Raw genomic sequence first — 22,955 nt, forward strand, 5'->3', positions numbered from 1 at the left:
TTTCCCTAATTGTTCTGCCTCAATCCCCTTAGTTGCAAACCCCACTCTGGTTCATGAAGACTGATATAACTCAGGGCTATTTGCTCTAAGGTTATAAATTGTCAATGTGTAAACTCAAAAAGGAAGATTTCAGACATTCTGTCTCTTGCCAGACACTTTCTTAACCCAGTTTGTTAGAATTTATGGTCCTACCCCACAACCTGTCAGAACTGAGTTGATGGTTGCTGCCTGGAAATTCCCATTCATCAGAGTTTGGACTTCCCCCCCTCCCCCTTTGTTTAGCTACTGTGCATAACTATGTCATGGAGAACTCACATTGGCTGCTGGATGCTGGGATTCTTGGAGACGATAGCCTCCTTCAGCCCTGGGACCAAAGCATGGATCCATTTGGTCCCAGTAAATGTCTCCCTTTCAAATAAAATATTAAAAACTCTCTAATCGCTATCTTGCCTCATTTTTTCCAGCATTACTAGACAAGCTGACCACAAGCATTTGTTAAGCACTTAATTAGCACCAGGCAGGCATAGTGTTGAGTTGGAAAAACAATATAAACAAAAAGAAAAGTCAATCCTGACCCTATGGAGTTTACATTCTAAAGGGGGAAAACAAGGCATAAAAGGGAGCTAAAAAATTGGAGACATTCTGTTTTGATAAACTGATTCTTTTTCTCTTCCACACTAAAATCTTTTGAAGTTCCCTCTTCTACTACTTCCATTCTAGATCAATTAATTTATTTGAAGAAATCTAAAAATTCTTCTGAACAAAGATTCCATTGACCTCCCTGGAGGAACAAGCCTCAGGGCTGTTTCCTTAGGCAATGGGGGAAAATTTCTGAAAGAAAAGATTAAAACAGAGGATACTTTATCATAAAAAGAATAAAGAACATTCTTATAGAATGTTTGTAAATGACACCATTGGATCATGTGATTAAGCTGCTTCGGACCCTGAAAAGATCCCTTCAAAATATACCTAAAACATCAAAGGAACAGACATGACCCACTGTCAGTTTTAACTTTCTCTCCCAATGGAAGAGCTTTTCAAGTGGAATATGCTATGAAAGCAGTGGAAAGTAGCATAATTATTAGAATCAAAAAAATGTCATCTTAGATATAGAAGTTTCTAAACTTTATGAAGAAGTTTCTGATAAATGTTTCTTTAATACTAGTTAATATAGAGGATTGATAGTAGTGAGTCTGCTAATGAACAAAGTTAGTTACCGAATTGATATTCCTAAAGCATGGCTCTAAGCATTTCATCTCTCCTGTTCAGAATGGTCTAGCAGACCCACATTTGTCTCTGGGATCAAATACCAACTCTGCACTGGCATTTAAAGTCCTTCACAATCTGTTTCTGGACTCCCTTTCCAGGATTATACATTACACTCTACCCTCTTCACTGGCAATATATTCAAGACAAACTATTTCTAACTCAGCAATAAACTCTCCTAGCCTTCTTGGCCCTCTCTTTGCTCATGATGTTGAATGTACTCACTCCTTTCAGAATCCTTGGTTTCCTTCAAAACTCAGTTTAAGAACCACATGCTAAAGTAAAGCCTTTCCTAATCCTCTAGTTACTAATGCTTTCCCCTACCCTAACATTATTTTTATCTATTTATATATGTGCATTTTGTTTCACTCTAATAGAATGTTTTAAGCTCCTTGAGGAGAACTACTGATTCATTTCTATCTTATACGGCCAGGTCCTAGCACTGTGCTTGGCACAACGTAGACTTTTAATAAATGCTTTTTGAATGAATACGTTTTGTTCAAGAAGGCAGGGAATGAATAAGCTCTTGGAAAATTTCCATTTAAAGTTTTGGTATTTCAAAAAAAGGCAGTTCAAAAAGATTAATTCTAAGAATTCCAGATAACTAAAGTCTCACTTATAGTGATTAAATATGAAAATAAAATTTTAGTTTGATATCAATAATAACAGGTACCTGAATTCATCTCTCTGTCTTTTGAATAGAATTTATAATATTTTCACTTATAATAGAGAGTACAGTGTAAAAGAAAAACACAATTTAACCATAAAGAAACAGCCACTGCTTGAAACTATGGCACTCAAGAACCTGAATGTACAGAGGCAAAATGGGGGGAGGGGAGGAAGCACTCACAGACATTTAGAGAAATGGAACATTAATTATTGTAAAAAGGAAATCAAGAAAAACTGATGGGGAAAAAAAATTATTCAAAGCCTGACTCAAAAAGAAATAAATTCTAATACTTTCTGGACTCTTTTAAACTATAAATTCCATAAGATATTTGAACAAGTAATCACTAAGAGTATTTATGGATTTAAAATAAAATTAAACTGAGCTATTCTGTTTTAAGTGACCAGGTATAACCAGCATTGGTCTATAAGAAGCAGGATATAATTTCAGCTGCTCTTTAAGAAGTTTAAGGAAGGAGTACTATATAATGTTACTTGTTTTTTGTTTTTGAAAAGGACCAACAACATCAGGGAGTGATGTACAAGAATTGGATTTAAGTTAGGTAGAGTATTGCACAGAGTCAGCAGACTCACTCTCCCTTTCAGAATCCTCAAAGTCCAGCAGCAAGACCAAAGTCAAGAGGACTGGTGATGGTGCAGGAAGCAGGGGATGCCCCTAAGCACTCCACACCCCCGCTAAAGCTGCCTTACTGGCTCTTCGAACAAACTGTTCTCACCCACCTATTCTGCCAGGCTGTGCCTTCACATGTTTAGGGTAGAAACCTCTCTAACCACCAACAGCTTTAAGACTGTCAGTTACCATTGATCAGAGAAATGCAAATTAAGCCAACTCTGAGATACCACTACACACCTGTCAGATTGGCTAAGATGACAGGAAAAGATAATGATGAATGTTGGAGGGGATGTGGGAAAACTGGGACACTAATGCATTGTTGGTGGAGTTGTGAACGAATCCAACCATTCTGGAGAGCAATCTGGAATTATGCCCAAAAAGTTATCAAATTGTGCATACCCTTTGATCCAGCAGTGTTTCTATTGGGCTTATATCCCAAAGAAATACTAAAGAAGGGAAAGGGACCTGTATGTGCCAAAATGTTTGTAGCAGCCCTGTTTGTAGTGGCTAGAAGCTGGAAAATGAATGGATGCCCATCAATTGGAGAATGGCTGGGTAAATTGTGGTATATGAATGTTATGGAATATTATTGTTCTGTAAGGAATGACCAGCAGGATGAATACATAGAGGCTTGGAGAGACTTACATGAACTGATGCTAAGTGAAATGAGCAGAACCAGAAGATCATTATATACCTCAACAATGATACTGTTTGAGGATGTATTCTGATGGAAGTGGATTTCTTTGACAAAGAGACCTAACAGTTTTAATTGATCAATGATGGACAGAAATAACTACACCCAAAGAAAGAACACTGGGAAATGAATGTAAACTGCTTGCATTTTTGTTTTTCTTCCTGGGTTATTTCTATCTTCTGAATCCAGTTCTCCCTGTGCAATAAGAGAACTGTTCAGTCCTGCACACATATATTGTATCTAGGATATACTGCAACATATTTAACATATATAGGACTGCTTGCCATGTAGGGGAGGGAAGGGAAAAATCGGAACAGAAATGAGTGCAAGGGATAATGTAAAAAATTACCCTGGCATGGGTTTTGTCTATAAAAAGTTATTATAAAATAAATTTTTTAAAAGTATTATGCACACTAAAAAAAAAAAAAAAGTATCTATTGGTGGAATTGTGAATACATCCAGCCATTCTGGAGAGCTTTGGAACTATGTTCAAAAATCTATCAAACTGTGCATACCCTTTGACCCAGCAGTGTTACTATTGGGCTTATATCCCAAAGAGATTTTTAAAAAGAGAAAGGGACCTGTACGTGCAAGAATGTTTGTGGCAGCCCTCTTTGTAGTGGCTAGAAGCTGGAAAATGAATGGATGCCATCAATTGGAGAATGGCTGAATAAATTGTGGCACATGAATATTATGGAATATTATTGTTCTATAAGAAATGACCAGCAGGATGAATACAGAAAAGCCTGGAGAGATTTACATGAACTGATGCTGAGTGAAATGAGCAGGGCCAAGAGATCATTATATACTTCAACAATACTGTATGAGGATCAATTCTGATGAACGTGGCCCACCTCAACAATGAGATGAACCAAATCAGTTCCAATAGAGCAGTAATGAACTGAACCAGCTACACCCAGGGAAAGAACTCTGGGAGATGATTATGAACCACTACATAGAATTCCCAATCCATCTGTTTTTGTCTGCCTGCATTTTTGATTTCCTTCACAGGCTAACTGTGCACTATTTCAAAGTCTGACTCTTTTTATACAGCAAAATAACCGTTTGGACATGTATACATATATTGTATTTAACTTATATTTTAACATATTTAACATGTATTGGTCAACCTGCCATCTGGGGGAAGGGGTAGGGGGAAGGAAGGAAAAAGTTGGAACAAAAGGATTTGCAACTATCAACGCTGAAAAATTACCTATGCATATATTTGTAAATAAAAAGCTATAATAAAAAAGAAATATTAAAAAAAGAAAAAAATTATTGGAAAACTACAAAAAACAGCATATTAGGAATCACCATTAGACACTATGCCAATTGAAATATTTTATTATGTACATCTTAATTTCATTTCCAAAATTAGAATTTTATGTTAGACATTCATTTCAAGCTCATCTGGATTTCAAGTCTAGGTCTTGGGAACTATCAGAAAATGACTTCTTTTTAAGCTGATACAAATGTCAGTGGTTGTCAACCTGTGGAAAATTTTTCAATTATTATTACTAGATTTTAATCATAGTGCATTTTGTCTGAATCATATTCAAAATAGCATGTTTGCTTAAAGCTTTCTGAATTCACTTCAAATTAATTTTTTTGAGGAAATTGTGATTAAATGACTCGCCCACAGTATCTTAATGGTGATCTGCTAGAATAGAGGTAGGAAGTGTCTGAGGTTGGATTTGAACTCAGGTCCTCCTGATTCTAGGGCCAGTAGAGTCCACTGTGCTACCTAGTTGTCCCTCACGTCCAATTAATTTTAATGATTGTGCTTATTATGATCTTACAATGCAACAGAAAAATACACATGGTATTTCTCAGGGCTATTTAAAATAGTCAAACTGGAGTTACTTTCATGTAAGGTTTTAGCAAGAGGAAAGTTTTACTGGTTAAAGAAGCAATCATATTTGTATCACTCTCCTGACTTTCTCTCTATCAGCATATAGCATGAAATATACCTATAACTATAAAGAAATGAGGCTTAAGATTTTCCCTCAAAAAATATATACTTAAGTTGTTGGAAAATATAGAGAGCTGGAACTCTGGATAAGTATACTTGAAACAAGGTGTTAACTCAGTGGAATTGATGAGATGATGATTCTCTAGTTCACATATATACTTAGTATTTAGCATGGTGATGTAATGGTTCTCTAGTTCACATATAATCAGTATGCTGTAATGATGTAATTACATTAAGGTATATAAGGGCTTACAAGGACTGGAAGAGAGACATTCTATCTTTGACCATCCTTGTCCTAGCTGTCCTGCCTCCTGCACTCCTTCACTAAGATCAAAACTGGGCCAGAATAAATAAAGACTCTAGATTCTTTTCCTGACCATTCTTGTGGTGTCTATATTGCTGAGACCAAGGCCTGTCGGAAGGACCTCCAGAAAGCTATCAGGGACGTTACATTTTGGCACCCAACATGGGGCATAAGAAACACAGAAACTAAGAAGTAGCAGCACTTGAGAGCTATTTGTGCGTAGGATTCTCCCAGAGTTCCTTCAGTAACCCATATCATCCAAAGGTGATAATGCTACTTGCATTCTTCAGTTGCAAACTCAGATAACAGCTAATGCACAAACTTACTGATTATGCTGTGGGGGGGAAATAATCACGTTTCCATAAAAATAAAAATTTTAAAAATGGGGAATTGTTAAGGACCATGCCTAGGTGAAGGGGCAGGTCATTTCTCTGAGAGTCCCCACAGCTGTGAATCATAAACTTGAAGGAGTTGCAAAGCAGCCTTCACAGATGTTCCTTGTGGATTGAGAATGAAATAAATTGGAGGCAAAAGGGACAGACAACACACAATGGCCTCTCAGTCAGAGAACAGCAACTACCTCTCAGTCTCATCTTCTCACACGAGAAGATCCATTCTGTAGGTCTGAGTTGGATCTCCAGCAGTCACTGTCAGGTGATTCCTGTGTCACAACAGGAAAAAGCCTTTTAAAACCAAAATATGTAGTTACCTCTCCTGCTCATAAGCCTTGAAAATGAAATGAGGAGGAGAAAAAGGAAATCAAAAATGTTTCTAGTTCTTGCAAAACCAGGTCTTCAAGTTGTAGTGCTGTTTTTTTCTGTTGTGAATTCCCAGAATGTTAGGACAAAGATATCTTTCAAATACAAATAAAAATAATTTGAGCTTGTTAGGGGATGAAGGAAAGAACTACAAGGGATATAGTAATGATCAGAATAATTCCTTATGAAAGATACTCAGGAGATGATTGTGATATAATATCATGCATATAAATTTGCAAATATGTAGTATCCCATTTCAATAAGCTTAAATCTAAACTTAGTTTTAAAAAATCACCACAGCAGTATTTAATGTAGGCAGCCAATATTCTATAATCTATAAGAAACAACTATATACCATGTACTGCATAATAATGAGATGGTATATGTATAAAAAAATAAATCTTTGGTAGATTTCCAAACATTGGTATTTTGAAAGATAAAATATACCTCCAAGTACTGATAACTTCTGTAATTAGAATGGCATTTAACTACAGTGCTTATATAAAGCTTTTGTATCCATGATCTTCTATGGTAGTTTTTGATAATCTATACAATACATCTGTGTGAATGGTATTACCCACATTGACTATGTTCTCTAATAGATGAAAAGTAAATGGTGACTATATACCAAATGAAAAGAATAAAAGGTACTGTATGCAGTTGATGGTACTTTAACCTTATCCACTTAGTAAATTAGTGATGATGAAAAATGGGAATTAAAAGAATTTAAGTTAATATAACCTATGATCATTTACTAAGAACTGATCTAAATCAATCATTACCAGAAAAGAATCAAAGAAAGCTGAGAAATAACAGTTCGAGTACAATGGCAGAAGATTGAACAGGGGTGTCTAACAAAACAGAAGGAAATAATAGATATAAAGAGAAGTTTAGAGCACTTTAACAAGAGATCTAGATTCTGAAAATATTTACTGATAAAACTCAAATGAAGTCAATAGACAAATATGGGTAAAAAAAAAAATCTGTCCAAGTTTCTGTAACAACTTTTCTCTAGCTACATTTAGATTCTAACATCACAGTTGCAAAATCCTGAAAGTAGAAGTTTAAGAACTCATAGAAAGCAAATAAAGCAACTAAACCAAAACAAATACAGAGAGGAAGAAGAGGTGAAAGTGACACAGTTCTGAGAATAAGACATCAATTTTCAAGCTGTCTAAAAGAAAAGCTACTAAACACTCAGAAAAAAAAAAATTGGCCATAAAATATTATAATCAAAAGAAAGTAATCATGAAACCATGAGTAATAATGGCTATTTACTAATCTCCATAAAATCTTTTTAACAAGTTATATTCATATTGAGATATCCTTGACACTGAGATCAGAAGGGTGTTTTACAAAAACCATCCTATAATAGACCACAACTTCATAATTTCAAAATTGATTGAAAGGTGCTAAGACTATAAAGATCTCATTATAATTATGATTCAATGATTGTCAAAAATAATCAAAAATTCTTAATTTTGAATTAATTTTATTTTATTTAATTGCTAATTATTAACTAATTAAAATTTTTAGATAATTAAAAACTATTCTGTTCAGACAATATTGCTTAAAAGGCTCTCCTCCAACAAAATATCTAAATTATGTTTAAAAATTGTGTCATATTCCTTGAAAGATCTTGAAATTAATTTTGTTTACTATTATGTTAATTATTAATTATGATCATTTTCTATGAAGGCCCAAGTCCTGCAAAGGTCATTCAGACTATGAAGGGCACTGATGACTGATAAAACTCTTTCTAGCCCTCAAGGAACATGCTACTCATGTTCATCAGCCAACTAGGAGAGGTAATTTCTGTTTTGATTATAAATAGAATGCAATTTAGGCAAGCCCTTACCTAAGGGAAGGAATTCCTTTCCTTAATCTCCTCCAGGAGGGGGAGCCAGCTCATGAAGGAGAAAATCAACTAAAGTACAGCTGGAGATGGTGTCCCCTTGCACTGCTGCTTTAAGATCACTGAATTGCATGATCAAGTTAAGTTCTCAACAAGAAGAGCTGAAGACTTTTAGGCCATCATGTCATTAAATGTCCGTCAATCAGTGTCTTTGGTTATCAAGTGAAAACGGTGACCATAAATTAATTATTGAATAGCCAGAAACTGTCTCGAGGGGTTTTCATTCATCTCATTCTGAAAGAAATAGGCCTTGTCCAGTGATCCTTTGTTTATTACTATCAAGTAATGTCAAAAGGAAGGAGATGTGTACCTGCCAAAAGTGTCTGTCACCATCAGGATACCCTGTGGATGGTGAGACCCTACAAATGCACCCATGAGTGTAAGACATCAAACTCAATGTATCACAACCAGGAACAAATATAGAGTTTCTTAAATGATACGAATAATCACTCAAATTTGTTCAGTCTCACTATTCATATAAAAAAGACCACGTCGGTCAAGAATGCTGATTGTTCAGTTAGTCTGATTATGATACACATTTGTGAGAGATACATCTCTTACAATTTGCTCATCACTACAATACTTACATCTCCAATGTTGGAGATGTAAGATGAAGATGAAATGTACTGGACCCAAATTTGAAAAGGAAAATGAGATGATAAAAAAAATTTATATCTTGTTTTAAGTTGCAAGTTGCTTTATATATATTATTTCAGTACAACTCTATGTGGTGATGATATTATTCTTGCTTTACAGATGAGGACAGGGAAGCTAGCCAATGGTTAAGTGATCACAGGGCTAATTAAGTGCATGAGGCAAGGTTTGAATTCAGGTCTTTCTTACTCCAATTCCAGCACTCTATTTACTAGGCAACTTAGCCAATTTCTCATTCTCTTTACCCTGATACCTAAAAACATACTCAAGTCCATTTTCCTGTCCCCATCTTCAAGAAACTTTCATTTCATTTTATCAATCCCTAAAGATATTCTATATTTCTCTACCCTTTAACTAGTCTTTTTTATGAATTTGGCAATAAAAGGGAGAAGAAATAAATCTACAGGACATTTCAAAATAGATGTCCTAAGGACATCTAAAACTCACCATGTTCATTGTTTCTCCTTCTAAACCTACTCCTTTAACAAACTTATCTATTTCTCTTCAGGGTACTACAATCTTTCCAGTCACCCAAGTTAACAACTTCTATACTATCCTCAACTTTTCACTCTCCATCCCAAATCAGTTATCAAGTCCTATTGTTTCTAATTCTGTAACATCTTTAACATCATCCCCTTTTCTCAACTCATAAAGTTACTACCCTGGTTCAGGTCTTCATCACCTCATCTGGCCTATTACAATAGCCTAATTTGTTTCTCTGCCTCAAATTTCTCCTCTCCTAAATTCATCTCCCAGACAGCTGATAAGTGATATTTTTCTGAAGTGTAAGTCCAAGCATGTCACTTGCATACCCAAAAGCCAACAATGATTCCCTACAGCCTTTAGGATCAAATATAAACTATTCTATTTTTAAAACCCTTTACTACCTACTTTACCTTCCCCTCAAAGAATCCATTGCTTCTTCCTTCAGGATTCATATTAAGTTTCATCTTCTTTACAAAGTCTTTCATTTTTTTTCCTTTGCAACTCCAGTTAATACAATGCCTGGGACACAATTAATAAAGTTTTGATAGATAACTGAACAAACTAGATTGCCTTTGGAAAATTGAATAGTGCTTTTAATAACTCCAATCTTCTCTCTGAAACAATTTTTAAAACCAATGTTCTTACCAATAATTTTTATTGTATGGCTTCAAGCCAGAGAATACCACATTTTCCAAACAATTAAGAATTCAAGTCACCTCAATAATAATGGAAATGTATAATAGTCAGCAGTAGGCTATAGTATGTCATCAAAAACTTGCCGGCTGACTGATAGCTACAACAACCCAATGAGAAATTAAATTCAGGTTGGCATAAAGGCTTTATCTACTCTACAAACAGACAACTCCATCCTTGTTTTAGAAAAAAAATTAAAGGGGTTCAGAAATAACTGCGAAGGGATTTTAAATGTCCTAATTAAAATTATCATGGGCCATTGAACCTGGAAATTCCACTGCTAGCAGGGAAAAATGAGAAATTGAGTTGCAATAAGCCAATAGAAACAAATCCCTATCTGATGCCAAAACCAGTTGTCTCAGAAGAAAGATCAGAAAAGCACCATGACGCCAAAGCATATTGCAGTATATAAGCGGGGCAAACCAGACTCTTAATTAACTATAATGCTGAAGAATGCAATTCTAATTATTCATTCTTCTAGATTCTAAACTCCTTGAAAGTTTAAATTTGTATTCCCAATGTACATGCAAGTAGCCATTTAGTCCATCAAATGAATTCATTCATTAAATATTAATTGAATACATTTATTTAGGGCAAGTAAAAAAAAGCACTATGTACCTCAGACCTTAGTTTAAAAAAAACCCTGTGGAGCTTGTTTTGGAGAAGAAAAAGTACAGATAATACTCCAAATATATAAGTGAGTCCCAAAAGGAAACTATAGATTTTTTAAGTCCTAAGATAGGGTTTCATAAACAGACATTTTAAAAAATTAAGATTTTTCCCATTTTCAAAGAGGAAAATAAATGTCATTTCTTATTTTAAAATGGAGAAATGAAGAAAATGTGATACCTTATTCCTAGGTGAAAGCATTTTATTTCCATAAGGAAACATCTCCATCTTGTGGGCTTTCTGGGGACTATCACAAAAGGCTACTTAGGCAACTGCAGACATAAATGTTAATAATAACATATGAACTAGTAAAAGAAAAGAAACTTCATAGAAGAGATGGAACTGTCCTCATGCGTCAGTACCTACAAGACAGAGCTAGATAATTCATATATTTTAGTGATAGAATGAAAAAGATCTGTAAATAACAATGGATGTAAATTATTGGGATGTAAGTAATATTTCAACATTTACCTCTCAAAACTTCAAAAATATTTCCATATTAGCACTGCATTCATGAACAACTATCAGCTTATATGTCAACAGCACTTCAATTCCTCCAGGAAATACTCTTTTAAAAATAAACTAAAAATAAAATACCCAGCACATTTCCAAGCACGTGTGAAAAATAAATTCAATTTTATTTTATTCTTATTATATTCAAGAATAAATTTTTAAAAACACAAGCATAGCAACATTTTTTTCCTTATACATTACTGCACTGACCTGCCATCTTTCCATAACCTTCAAGACCTCAGCACACAACATTTACAACCACAATAAGTCATTATTGTTCATAAATATGCTATTTGGGGGAAATTCACTTTAAATAAAGTACAGAATGAGCATGTAGCTTTCTCAGACTCCTCTATACTACTTTATTGGAATATATATGCTAGTAATAGTCTTCCAACGTAATAGTATTTGAATATAGTGTTGCTACTAGATGGCCTTTCAAAATTTTTTAAACAAGATACATATAAATCAGAAATTCAGCAGCATCATAAAAATGTATGTGCCATAATATATACTCATGAATGCATTCAGGGGAAATAGAACAAAATCCCATTACAAAAATGGATGTACATCATGAGATTATTTCCTTAGTCCAATATAGTATTTGAATATAATATTGCTACTTGTATGGTTTTTGAAAATTGTTTAAACAAAATAGAATATAAATCAGAAATTCAGTGATATCTTTAAAATGCATGCAACATACTATGTATTCATGGATGCATTCAGGGGAAACAGAAAAAAATCTTGTTATAAAAACAGGATATCATAAGATTATTTCCTTAGTCCAGTAAGCATTACTAGATTTCAATCTTTTACTAAGAATTCATTCCTAGAAAGGTACCAAAAAAAACTGTAAAAACTCACAAAATGACAACTCATTTAGGTATTATAGCTGTAAAAAATTGTAAAAGCAGCTATTGTTTAGTTTAGGAAAGAGAAGGCTAATAAGTAGACCTATATAATAGTGACCAAAAAGTCTTTCTTTCCTTTCAAAAAAAGAACTGGCACATGAAGAATACTCTCAAGGAACTGCCTGTCTGGAAACATGGAAAAGGAAGCGGGGAAAGGAGTGTGTGTATGTGTGCATGCAAGTGTGTATACACAGACAATATGTATGTATTTATACTTAAGTATATATGTATATACATATTTTTTCTGCAAATATATTTAAGGATTAAGAAATGAAAACAAAAAACCTACCAGATAGACAATATGCAGGTCATTCTCTAAAACAAAGCCTTTCATAGCTCTCTGGAGGTCAGCAAATATATCCAGGGCCTCAGTTGGAGAAAGAGATGAAGAAAGAGTGGCTGAACCAAGGTGAGTAGGATGATATACTTTTTCTAAAAGAAAAGCAAATATTAAATTCAAAAGATGAAACATCTCATTCTACAAAAAAATTTTAAAAATCATAAACATAGTTTGTAGATTCAAACAGAAATATAATGGGCTTTTTTCTTCCATTTTTGGAAACCATAATTCTGGTCAAGTGAATATTTGTCCATCCTTTGTACTATTTTGAGCAAAAATTCAAATATTCATGGAGTCACAAGTTGATGTAAAAAATATTAACATTAAATAAAGAATTAACAAGTAATTATCAACAACCAAGACTTTTTTTTGTCAAGAAAAGAAAAAGCCCAAACAGAAACATTATATTAATGTATATTAATAGACATATATTAAACTGGCCACAAAATATTAAATCAGCACAGATTAATTTAATGAGATACCTCAGTTTACATGAATTCTTTTAAAAAAAAGAAAGAAAGAAAGAAAGAAAGAAAGAAAGAAAGAAAGAAAGAAAGAAAGAAAGAAAGAAAGAAAGAAAGAAAGAAAGAAAGAAAGAAAGAAAGAAAGAAAGAAAGAAAGAAAAAGCTCAGAAAGTAACTGGTTATATTCAAATTGCAAACACATTCTCCAGATATATCTGAATTCTCTTTCAAATCTGAGAGTCTATAATCCTCAAAATCTAACCTCCTGGTTATTTTTATTTTTACTTCCCTAGCATTTTCTGATTAGGAAAAGCAACAATTAAGCCTTCAAATGGTTTCTATTGCTGTCTTCTGACTTACTGACTCTTCTCCAGCAAGATTCCAAGGGAAGCTAGTTCTGGGCCGCCTCAAATTCTCAGTGGATTAATGGGTACTGCTTGTGTTATACAAAGACAAATGAACACACTAGAATAATACGGATAGCAATGAACCACAGAATATAACCTCCTGATTATATCATCTGCCTTCATAATAATTTTTCAGTCTTCCATTAAAAATATTTGCTTTTCTCTTGTGCTTGTTTCTCTAAGAAAAGTATAAAAAATTCAGCAATGGGACAGAAAATTGCCAGTTACTAATATATAAAGAAAAACAAATGAGTAAAGGCTTGCCTTTTCACTGTCATGAGGGAAAAAAACTAAAGAAACTTTTTTCATTGTCCAGAAACCATAGATTTTAATTAAATGGTTTTCCTATTTGATGTCTCCTTTGTCCCTTGACAATCTAATTTCCACTTATTTTCAGAAGTTTAATTTCAAAGTAACTATGGAGAAGATAAGTAAGGAGATTTAAATGAAAGTGCAATTTTTACTTTTTATTCCAACATTAGCTTCTGAAATCTGAATGAATTCATTTTCTAACAGCCAAATCACACAGTCTTCAATCGCTCCATGTTGTTCCTGCTGCATTTTCTGTTTGTCCCCTTTCAAATTTTTCTGTTTTTCCATTTTCAGACTTGCAGCCAAAAAAGTACAAGAAGCATAGGTGTGGACGTCCTCTGGTGTATTGGCAACTCCACCAACTATTATCTAATGAGTGGGAAAATGGAAAACTATAACTTAACATAAAGAGGAAAAAAATGGACAAAAACATAAGGTAAACAAGTTCATTTTGTCAAAAATTCTTCAGAATCTAGTTGTCAAAACTAGCAGCAGCATTCTCATTCTGACTGACAATTTGAAAAAATGTTTAAAATAATTTTAAAGCAAATAATTAGCTGGTTCTTTTTTTCCTATTCAAAAAAAGATGAACACCATCTAAGAGAACTTATAAATTCTGGTGTTAGCAAAACATATTAAAGTTGGAACTGCTGTCCTAAATTTTAAAGGTAATAAACTAATAAAATTAACTAGCTCATCGAAATTTTCTTTTGAAATTTATAATTCATGGTTTTTGAATGCTTACCTAATCTAATCTTTTGTGTAACAAAAAGAAAGAAATTAATTCATAGAGAGATTAGGCTCACTAGATTATTCAGTATTTTGGAAACCATGTTGTATTACTTTTTATAACAATTATATTAGAAACACAGATAAATACAACACTAGCTAAGTTAAGCTTTAGAAAAGAGCTATCCAAAGATCTAAATAGCTGAAAAGTCCATCTATATAAGATTTTCCTACACAAATAAATAAAATGATTTGAACTTTTTTTGCTTCACTATCAGGCAAAGGAAAAAGTGGCATTCTGGTCTGTCGGCCTTTACCTCTAGAATGGCTCGTATCATACTGGACGTTCTCTCTTCTCCCTCCCTTCTTTGCAGACTGCTACACACAGGTTTGAGGGATCCCTGAAGTAGAGCAATGCCTTTTGATTTCTCCATCTTCTTGCAAACTAAGATACTTTCACCTACAAACAAATGGTACAAATGTGTCAGATCCTACTCTTATTTCTATAAAAGTCAATTCAAATTTTTATTTGCTCTTTATTATTTAATCCAATACTCTTTTTTTTTTTCCCTTCTCTTATTATTAGCTCCCTTTCTCATATTCTCTACAGAGGCTTTTCTGCCACCTCTCTCACTCCACTAAAGCCTGAGGCTGCCAAAGATGATTCTCATCTTTTCCACCACCTTCTACTGTTCTTGCCCAAACTAAGCCCTTTATTCAGCCTCAGGACCAACTCTGGTTCCTCTGCTGGGATCAGCACCTTTTTCACACCCAGCGTCTCACACTCTGCCTCCTGTACCCCCCTGACTGTTATATCTATTCCCAGATCCTCTCTCTTCTCTCTAGACATATTTTCAGAATGTCATTCTATACTCATCTCAGCAGCTTCCACAGCTTTAAGCATCATTCCTAGGGCAGAGGATTCCCATGTTTCTCTCTCTGTTGAACTCTGGTCTTCCCACACAGCCCCCCCAGCCCAGCGGACATTTCAAACCCCATGTCTTGGACCCATCTCAAGCCCAACCTTTCCTCTAAGCTTTCTGCCTCTCTCCCAAGTCTCCTGATTTGTTGAAAATAACCATTATCCACCTAGTGACCCGGGTTCACAACCACACTGCCACACTCCCCAATCTCCCCCCATAAATCCCATGACCACTCTTGTCACTTATACATTCAGATCTCTAAAATTTGTCCTTTTCTCTCCATTCACACACAGCCACTACCCTAATTCACACTTTTTCAATCTCTCATGGAAACCATAGCAATAGGCTCTGCCTCAACCCTCTCCTCACTCCAGTCCATCCCCCAACTACTGTCAAGGTGAATTTACCAAAATGTAGATCCGACCATGTCACTTCCCTATTCACATTAGCTCTCTATTACCTCTAGAAGCAAATATGACTTCTTCAGCTTGGCATTTAATGCCCTTCAGAATGGGACCCCAAACTACCTCTCCAGTCTTATTAGAGTGAGCTAGACAGCACGTAGAGAGAGAGGTAGATTTAGCCTGCAATGCCCAAGTTCTGCCTCAGATAACTAGTTGTCTGACACTTTGTCAATGCTTATTTTCTCATCTACAGAACAGAAAGTTGTTAAAGATCATGATATATGCAAAGCACTTTGCAAAGCTGAGTTATAAGTGAGCTCTAAACTCTTACTATTAAATATTACTCTCCTTCATGCAAACAGATCTTTTGGCTGTTCCTCCCAAACTTTACTTCATGCCCCTGGATTTCTCCACTAGCCATCACCCACTGTAACAATATAACCCCTCCTCACCTGTCTCCTCGAATTTCTAGCTTCCTTCAAAACTCAGCTTGAACTACCTTCAAAAAGAAGTCTTTCCTGAACCTACTCAAACTGCTAACGTCTTAACACACACACACACACACACACACACACACACACACACACACACACACATACACACACACAATTACCTTGAATCTATTTTAAGGTTGGGTCTGCGTTGAGAGAATGTCAGATCCTTAAGGAAAAAGGCTGTTTCACTTCCATTTCTCTTTTTCCCCCTATAGTATTTTATTTTTCCAAATACATGCAAAGATAGTTTTCAACATTCACCTTTGCAAAACTTCGTACTCCAAATTTTTCTCCCTCTTGCTCCTTTTCCCAGTTCCCCAGACAGCAACAATCCAATACAAGTTAAATACTTACAGTTCTAAACATATCTCTAAATTCATCATGCTGTGCAAGAAAAATAAGGCCAAAAGGAAAAAAAAAAAAGAAAGAAAGAAACAAAAACAAGCAAACAAACAACAACTAAAAAAAGGTGAAAATACTATGCTTTGATCTACACTCAGTCTCCATAGTTTTCTCTCTGGATGCAGACAACTCTTTCCATCCCAAGTCTATTAGAATTACCTTGAATCACCACATTGTTGAAAAGTGTCACGTCCATCCCAGTGGATCATCACATAATCTTGTTATTACTGTATAGCTCCCTTCTCAATATCAGTTCATGAAAGTCTCTCCTTTTCTGATATCAGCCTGCTCATCACTTCTTATAGAACAATAACATTACATTACCTTCACATATTATTCCCCAACTGATGGACATCCGCTCAGTTTGCAGTTATTTGCCATTACAAAAAGGGCCGCCACAAACATTTTTGCAACATGTAGGTCCTTTTCCTTTTTTATGATCTTTTTGGGATACAGACCTAGTGGAGATCTGCTGGATCAAAGGCTATGCACAGTTTGATAGCCCTTTGGGCATAGTTCCAAATTGCCCTCCAGAATGGTTGGATCATTTTACAACTCCATCAACAATGCATTAATGTCTCAGTTTTCCCACATTCCCTTCAATATTATTATTATTATTATCATCATTATTTTTTTTCCTATGATTATTCCTAACCAATCAGAGATATGAAGCAGTATCTCAGGCACTCCATTTCTATATCAAGAACACCTTCCACAATGTCTGATTAGTAGCAGGTTCTTCAAAAATTACTTATTGATTCAATAAGTCACATTGAAGGTCATATGCTCAATGAAAATGTTGTCAAATGTCTAGATATCTCAAAAGATCAGCTTGTCCTTCTCACCACTAGCAGGGACACCCTTGCTTCTCCAACTGTTTGACTGTTCACATGGCTTAAATGACACAGGAGTCACTAATCACTCTTTGCAGCGACACTGAGGACCACTATACTTCACATGCTCTGACACTGCCTCCTGGGGTCCTCCCAGCTACACAATCTGGCCCTGACATGTGACCTCTTTATATAACCTAGATACTCCTGAGCCGTGCCAATCTACAGCTTCCTTAGGCTTTCTAGGTCTTTTCATCAGCTAGAATTTTCCTATATGTATTGTTGCCCTAAATCAGAGAATGAGCTCTTTCAGAGAACTGCCAATTTCTCTTTCTAAATGATTAGCCTAATGTTTAGAACATAAGTATTGAATAAATGCCTTCTTATCCATTTTCCTCCATTCATGTTGATACCTACAACCTTCTACCCAAAACATTTATTATACCAATTCTATGAATGTAATTCTCCTGGATAAAGAGTTAATAATGCAATAGTTAATAACAAAAGAATTGCTATAGGTCAATATTCTTACCAGCAGATCTACCTTGCAGAGCATGTTGATCAAGTTTGGATAATAGTATATCATATAGATAAAAATATTTTGCTTCTATACATGTCATTCCACCATTCTATAAAACAACCCGTGTAACTTTTCCCCTCTTACTCAGTGACTGCTAGGATCTCCCATAAGCTTCTTATTCACTGTCAACAGATCAGCTGGCATGATGGCTAATAGCAGTACGCTGCTCTAAGGCTTTAGAATATTTCACACATGTACTTCTTTAGCCTACAATTTAATATGCTAAGAGATCCATTCAGGACAAACATCTTAATTTATTAGGGAATGGTTGTCACTAGTTAATCATGTAAAAGACAGAACCTTGGAGCCACACTGTACACATTCTTCACCCCAGCCTGAACATTGAATCTCCAGTTCAAGCAAATTTGGCAGCATACCTCTGGTCTTCCAGGGTCAACACTAGCAGATTCAGGAAAAAAAATGAGACTCAGGATTATATTCCCAAACAGTATTTTCGGACTTTGTTTTCACATTTATGTACTCTGTTCAAACACTCCCAACAAAATCCCAAAGAAATGTGATTAAAATGCAAAATACAATGAAGATTCTATGAAATGACTTCCTAATCGAAATAACTTCTTAAAACCTTGTTCAACATGGAACTTTGGCCTTCCTGGAGTATTAAATATCAGTCAACCAGTCAGCCTCTTGAACAAAACAAAAGATGCATTCCCAAAAAATCAAGAGATGGCTCTAACAGGAACTGGATTTAATATCGACTTTTATTAGAATACCATAAATAAAGCTACATAGGCTCAAACTAAGCAAGAACCCTAAGAAAACTATTTCCCCATTTCCTCTCTTCCCTGGAGCAAAAGTCTATTCACTTTTTTATTTCTAGTATTGGAATTTTAGGAATTTATTGAAATTATCTGGGGATTTCTAAAAATAGTTTCTTAAGAGTTGTCCTGTCATTTAGAGAATACTGTTATTGACAACAGAAATGAAAATCCAAAGAGTAGAAGATTCCAATAAAAAGACTACATTTATTTGTGCAGGCACATGTTTTCCCTCAATAGAATATTGGAAGGAAGAGTACAGCTAGAGGAAGTGTTATAGGTCTGAACTTCAATCAATCAACACACAAAGTTTTATGGTATAGGCACTATATGCCAGTTATCATGCTAACTGCTCAAGATACAAATAAAATGAATTAATTCTTACTCACAAGGAAATTATATCCAAATGGTATTCAACACTCATCAATGAAAATAGCCACTTGACAGTATGAAAATTGGAGAGACACTGGAAAGTGACCATGTCACCCTGGAGTTCCAAATATCAAAGAAAGAAAAGAACGAGTCCTTCAACAGGTCCATTGGTTGTAAGTGGCAATATAATATCAATGATAATAGCAAGAAATAATGAAAGTATAACTGAACTAATACTTTCTCTCTCTCTCAACACACACACACACACACAAAATGGTTTTCAAAATGATGAACAGATGGTAACAGAATACCTAACCATGTAAATGTCTTCGGCTGCAGGTACAGATAAATCATATTCCAGCATATTAAGGAATTTCAGATATATCTTAGAGTCATCAGAAATAATGTTGAGAAAATCATAGCATATAAGAGTGATTCCAAAAAACTGGAAACAGGCAAATGTCTCAATTTTTTAAATGGGGTTAAAAGGGCAGGTTCCATGGAAAGTTTGATAAACATTAATTCTCTCTCACATGAACATAATGATGTTCATTTAGGATTTAAGAGCTAAAAGAAAAACCAGAGAGTAGACTCTTGTGGTCCTTATTATTATATGAAATGATCTTGAAAGCCTGATTTAAGATATGTGCTAACATCTAAAATCTAAGTTAATTATTATATTAGCCCTAAGGAAAACTACTTTTTCAGTTTTTTAAGGTCTCTATGCAATGGTTAACTGAAATAGAATACTCTTAGTAGTACAGTCTTAGAGGCAAACAAATATGGAAGAAAAAAACAATAGAAGCTTATAAATGTAATGACTCTGAAAACCAATGGGATATTTCCAAGGTGCACTTTTGTCATGTTATCTTTTTTTGACCCATCAGTGTGACAGAACAATCAATAAATTCATTTTGCTCCTAAATTTGTTTTGGGTTTTTTTTTCCCCCATCAATATAGAAAAAAAAAAGGTTGTCAAGTAGATAATATGTTTATGAAATATGTCTGACTAAAGTGACTGAAGATATATATGGAATTGATACAAGCATTATTTCTAAAAATCACTCTTCAATATCTAAGTGGTCAAAAAATACAAACATTTTAAAGAAAATTATGATTAACAATTTTTAAATCACAAGTCAGAAGAGAATGTTTTGCACTGATTTTACCTCATCCTCATCAAATGAAATGATGATAAAACATGAAATAAATAAGTGATGGAGAGGCTATGGAAAGATAAGCACAACTGACATATAATATATTCTTAGCAAAGAAGCGCAGGAAAACTTATATGAACTAATACATAGCAAAGAAAGCAGAAGCAAGAGAATATATAGTGACCACAATAATATAAGCAATGAAAGCAATGCGAAAAAATATCAGAATTCTAGTATTCCTAAGTAACAATGACTCTGGAGAATCTATGAGGAAAATACACTGAGCTCCTTTCAGTGCAAGTTTGATGGGCTATTGATACAAAATTTTGCATAAACTGTTACATCTGTAACAGTTTTCCTTAACTGTTTTTCTTTGTCATAAAGACTTATCTTCCAGAGCTCAAATCTGACCTCAGACACTTACTAAATGTGTGACCCTGAACAAGTCACTAAATACTGATTGTCTCAGCATTTTGTATGTAAAATGAGCTAAAGAAAGAAATGGCAAATCACTTCTGTATCTTTGCCAAGAAAACATCAACTTGTCACAGAAAATTGGACACCACTGAAACAACAAATGAGCTTTGTAAAAAAGAAAAAGGACCCATGTATACAAAAATATAATGTCTGTTTTTGTAATAGCAAATAAGTAGAAACTAAGTGGGGGAGGGTTCCCTTTAAAGAGGAGGTAGTTGAATAATGTATCTAACAGAAAAGAAAGATAGGGGAAATTATCTTACAAAATCATGATGCTCAAAAAGCTATACAAACAAAGAGGAGGAGAGATTCAACTGGTATTTCAAATTCATTCTCATCTTAACTGGACACACACACAAACCCTAAGTAGGTACCAAAATACATCTCATTCATGAGGGAAACTGAAGGAAAAGAAAAGAAAATGGGAGGAAGATTCAGAGGAAGGATAGATTAAGGAGAGATTAGCCCTATGCAAAACAAATCTTAAGGCTGTATAAAAAAATATTTATAGCTCTTTTGAAGTGGCAAAGAATAAGAATCTGACAGGATACCTATAAAATGGAGAATGGAGAAACAAGTTATGGTATGTAATTGAGATAGAATAGTATTATATGCTATGAGAAATGATGCAGTTTATATGTTCTGAGGTCAAATGAAGTCAACAGAAACAGAAGAACATTTATACGATGGCAGCAAAATAGCAACAGCAAAGTTTGAAAGAATCAGGAATTCTCATTAGTATAAGGATCAACCACAATTCCAGGGGACTAGTGAAAAAAAATTTTACCAGCTTCCTAATAGAGAGGTGAAGGCCTCAGAGTGCAAAACGGGATGATTTTTGAAATGGCCAATGTGAAAATTTGTTTTATTTTATTATATTGGTTTATAATGGGTTTTAGGAAAAATGGACTTGGAGTAAAAGGTTAAGAAGGCAAATTTTTGCTGATTGACAAAATAAAATGTAAAGTTTTTTAAAATAGGTACTCTGTTAGAAAAGAATAGTGTGTTCTACTGAATCAAATATTCTTTTATAATCAACAAACAATAAGAACACTGTGATCTTGTATTTACTACATCTTTCAAAAAATTGCATCATAGTAAAAATGTGATGTACAATGGAATGTTGCTAGTGGAAGATATCTGTTAAAGAATGATGATATGAAAGATTATAGTGAAGCCAAACATCCCCAAGAAAATCCCCAAAGATTTTTAAAGGGTGACATGAAGAAATAATCAACAAAAGCAAAGGGAAGCACCAATAAGTTTCTCCATCCAGTCTCAAAAGGGGAAAAATGATTCTACCACAAAAAAAAAAAAAAAAATCTAGCAGTGATGGAAAAAAAGAAGATAAAAATAAATAAGTAATTTTGAAGAAAAAACTAGAAAAAGAAACAAAGAAAAAAAACTCAGAATAGAAAGTATAAAACCCTACACAAGTAGTATACTAGCTTTAAAAAATAGAATAAAGAATACTCAATGAATGAAGAACATTCATTGATTGAATGAACATTAGAAAAAGTCAAAGACTGGAAAATTGCAAAAATGTCTATGTGTTGAACTGGTGCTAAGTGAAATGAGCAGGACCAGGAGATTATTATATACCTCAACAATACTATATGATGATCAATTCTGATGAATATGGCTCTCTTCAACAATGAGATGAACCAAATCACTTCCAATAGATCAGTAATGAATTGAACCAGCCACATCCAGCGAAAGAACTCTGGGAGATGACTAAGAACCATTACATAGAATTCCCAATCCCTCTATTTTTGTCCATCTGCATTTTTTATTTCCTTCACAGGCTAATTGTACACTATTTCAAAGTCCGATTCTTTTTGTACAGCAAAATAACTGTTTGGACATGTATACATATATTGTATTTAACTTATACTTTAAAATATTTAACATGTATTGGTCAACCTGCCATCTGGAGGAAGGGGTGGGAGGAAGAAGGGGAAAAGTTGGAACAAAAGGTTTTGCAATTGTCAATGCCGAAAAATTACCCATGAATATAATTTGTAAATTAAAAGCTATAATAAAAAAAGAAAAAGAAAAAAAAAGAAAAAAAAATCAAGCCATTCTCCAATTGATAAATGATCAAAGGATACAAACAGACAATTTTCAGATGAAAAAATAGAAAC

General features: G+C 34.3%; 1 protein-coding gene across 1 annotated transcript in view; it reads right to left on the bottom strand.

The window, feature by feature from the left end:
• The window catches only part of POLQ (DNA polymerase theta), a 100,808-nt gene that overhangs the window by 55,927 nt on the left and 21,926 nt on the right, over positions 1-22,955 (bottom strand). Inside the window, exons 10-12 of the mRNA XM_051985367.1 lie at positions 14,708-14,850; positions 13,814-14,030; positions 12,428-12,570 (exon numbers count right to left, since the gene is read on the bottom strand). Of these exons, the coding sequence (XP_051841327.1) occupies positions 12,428-12,570; positions 13,814-14,030; positions 14,708-14,850 (503 nt within the window). The remainder of the gene's footprint in view (positions 1-12,427; positions 12,571-13,813; positions 14,031-14,707; positions 14,851-22,955) is intronic.

The sequence above is a fragment of the Antechinus flavipes genome, chromosome 3, assembly GCF_016432865.1.
Source record: "Antechinus flavipes isolate AdamAnt ecotype Samford, QLD, Australia chromosome 3, AdamAnt_v2, whole genome shotgun sequence".
Lineage (NCBI taxonomy): Eukaryota > Metazoa > Chordata > Mammalia > Dasyuromorphia > Dasyuridae > Antechinus > Antechinus flavipes.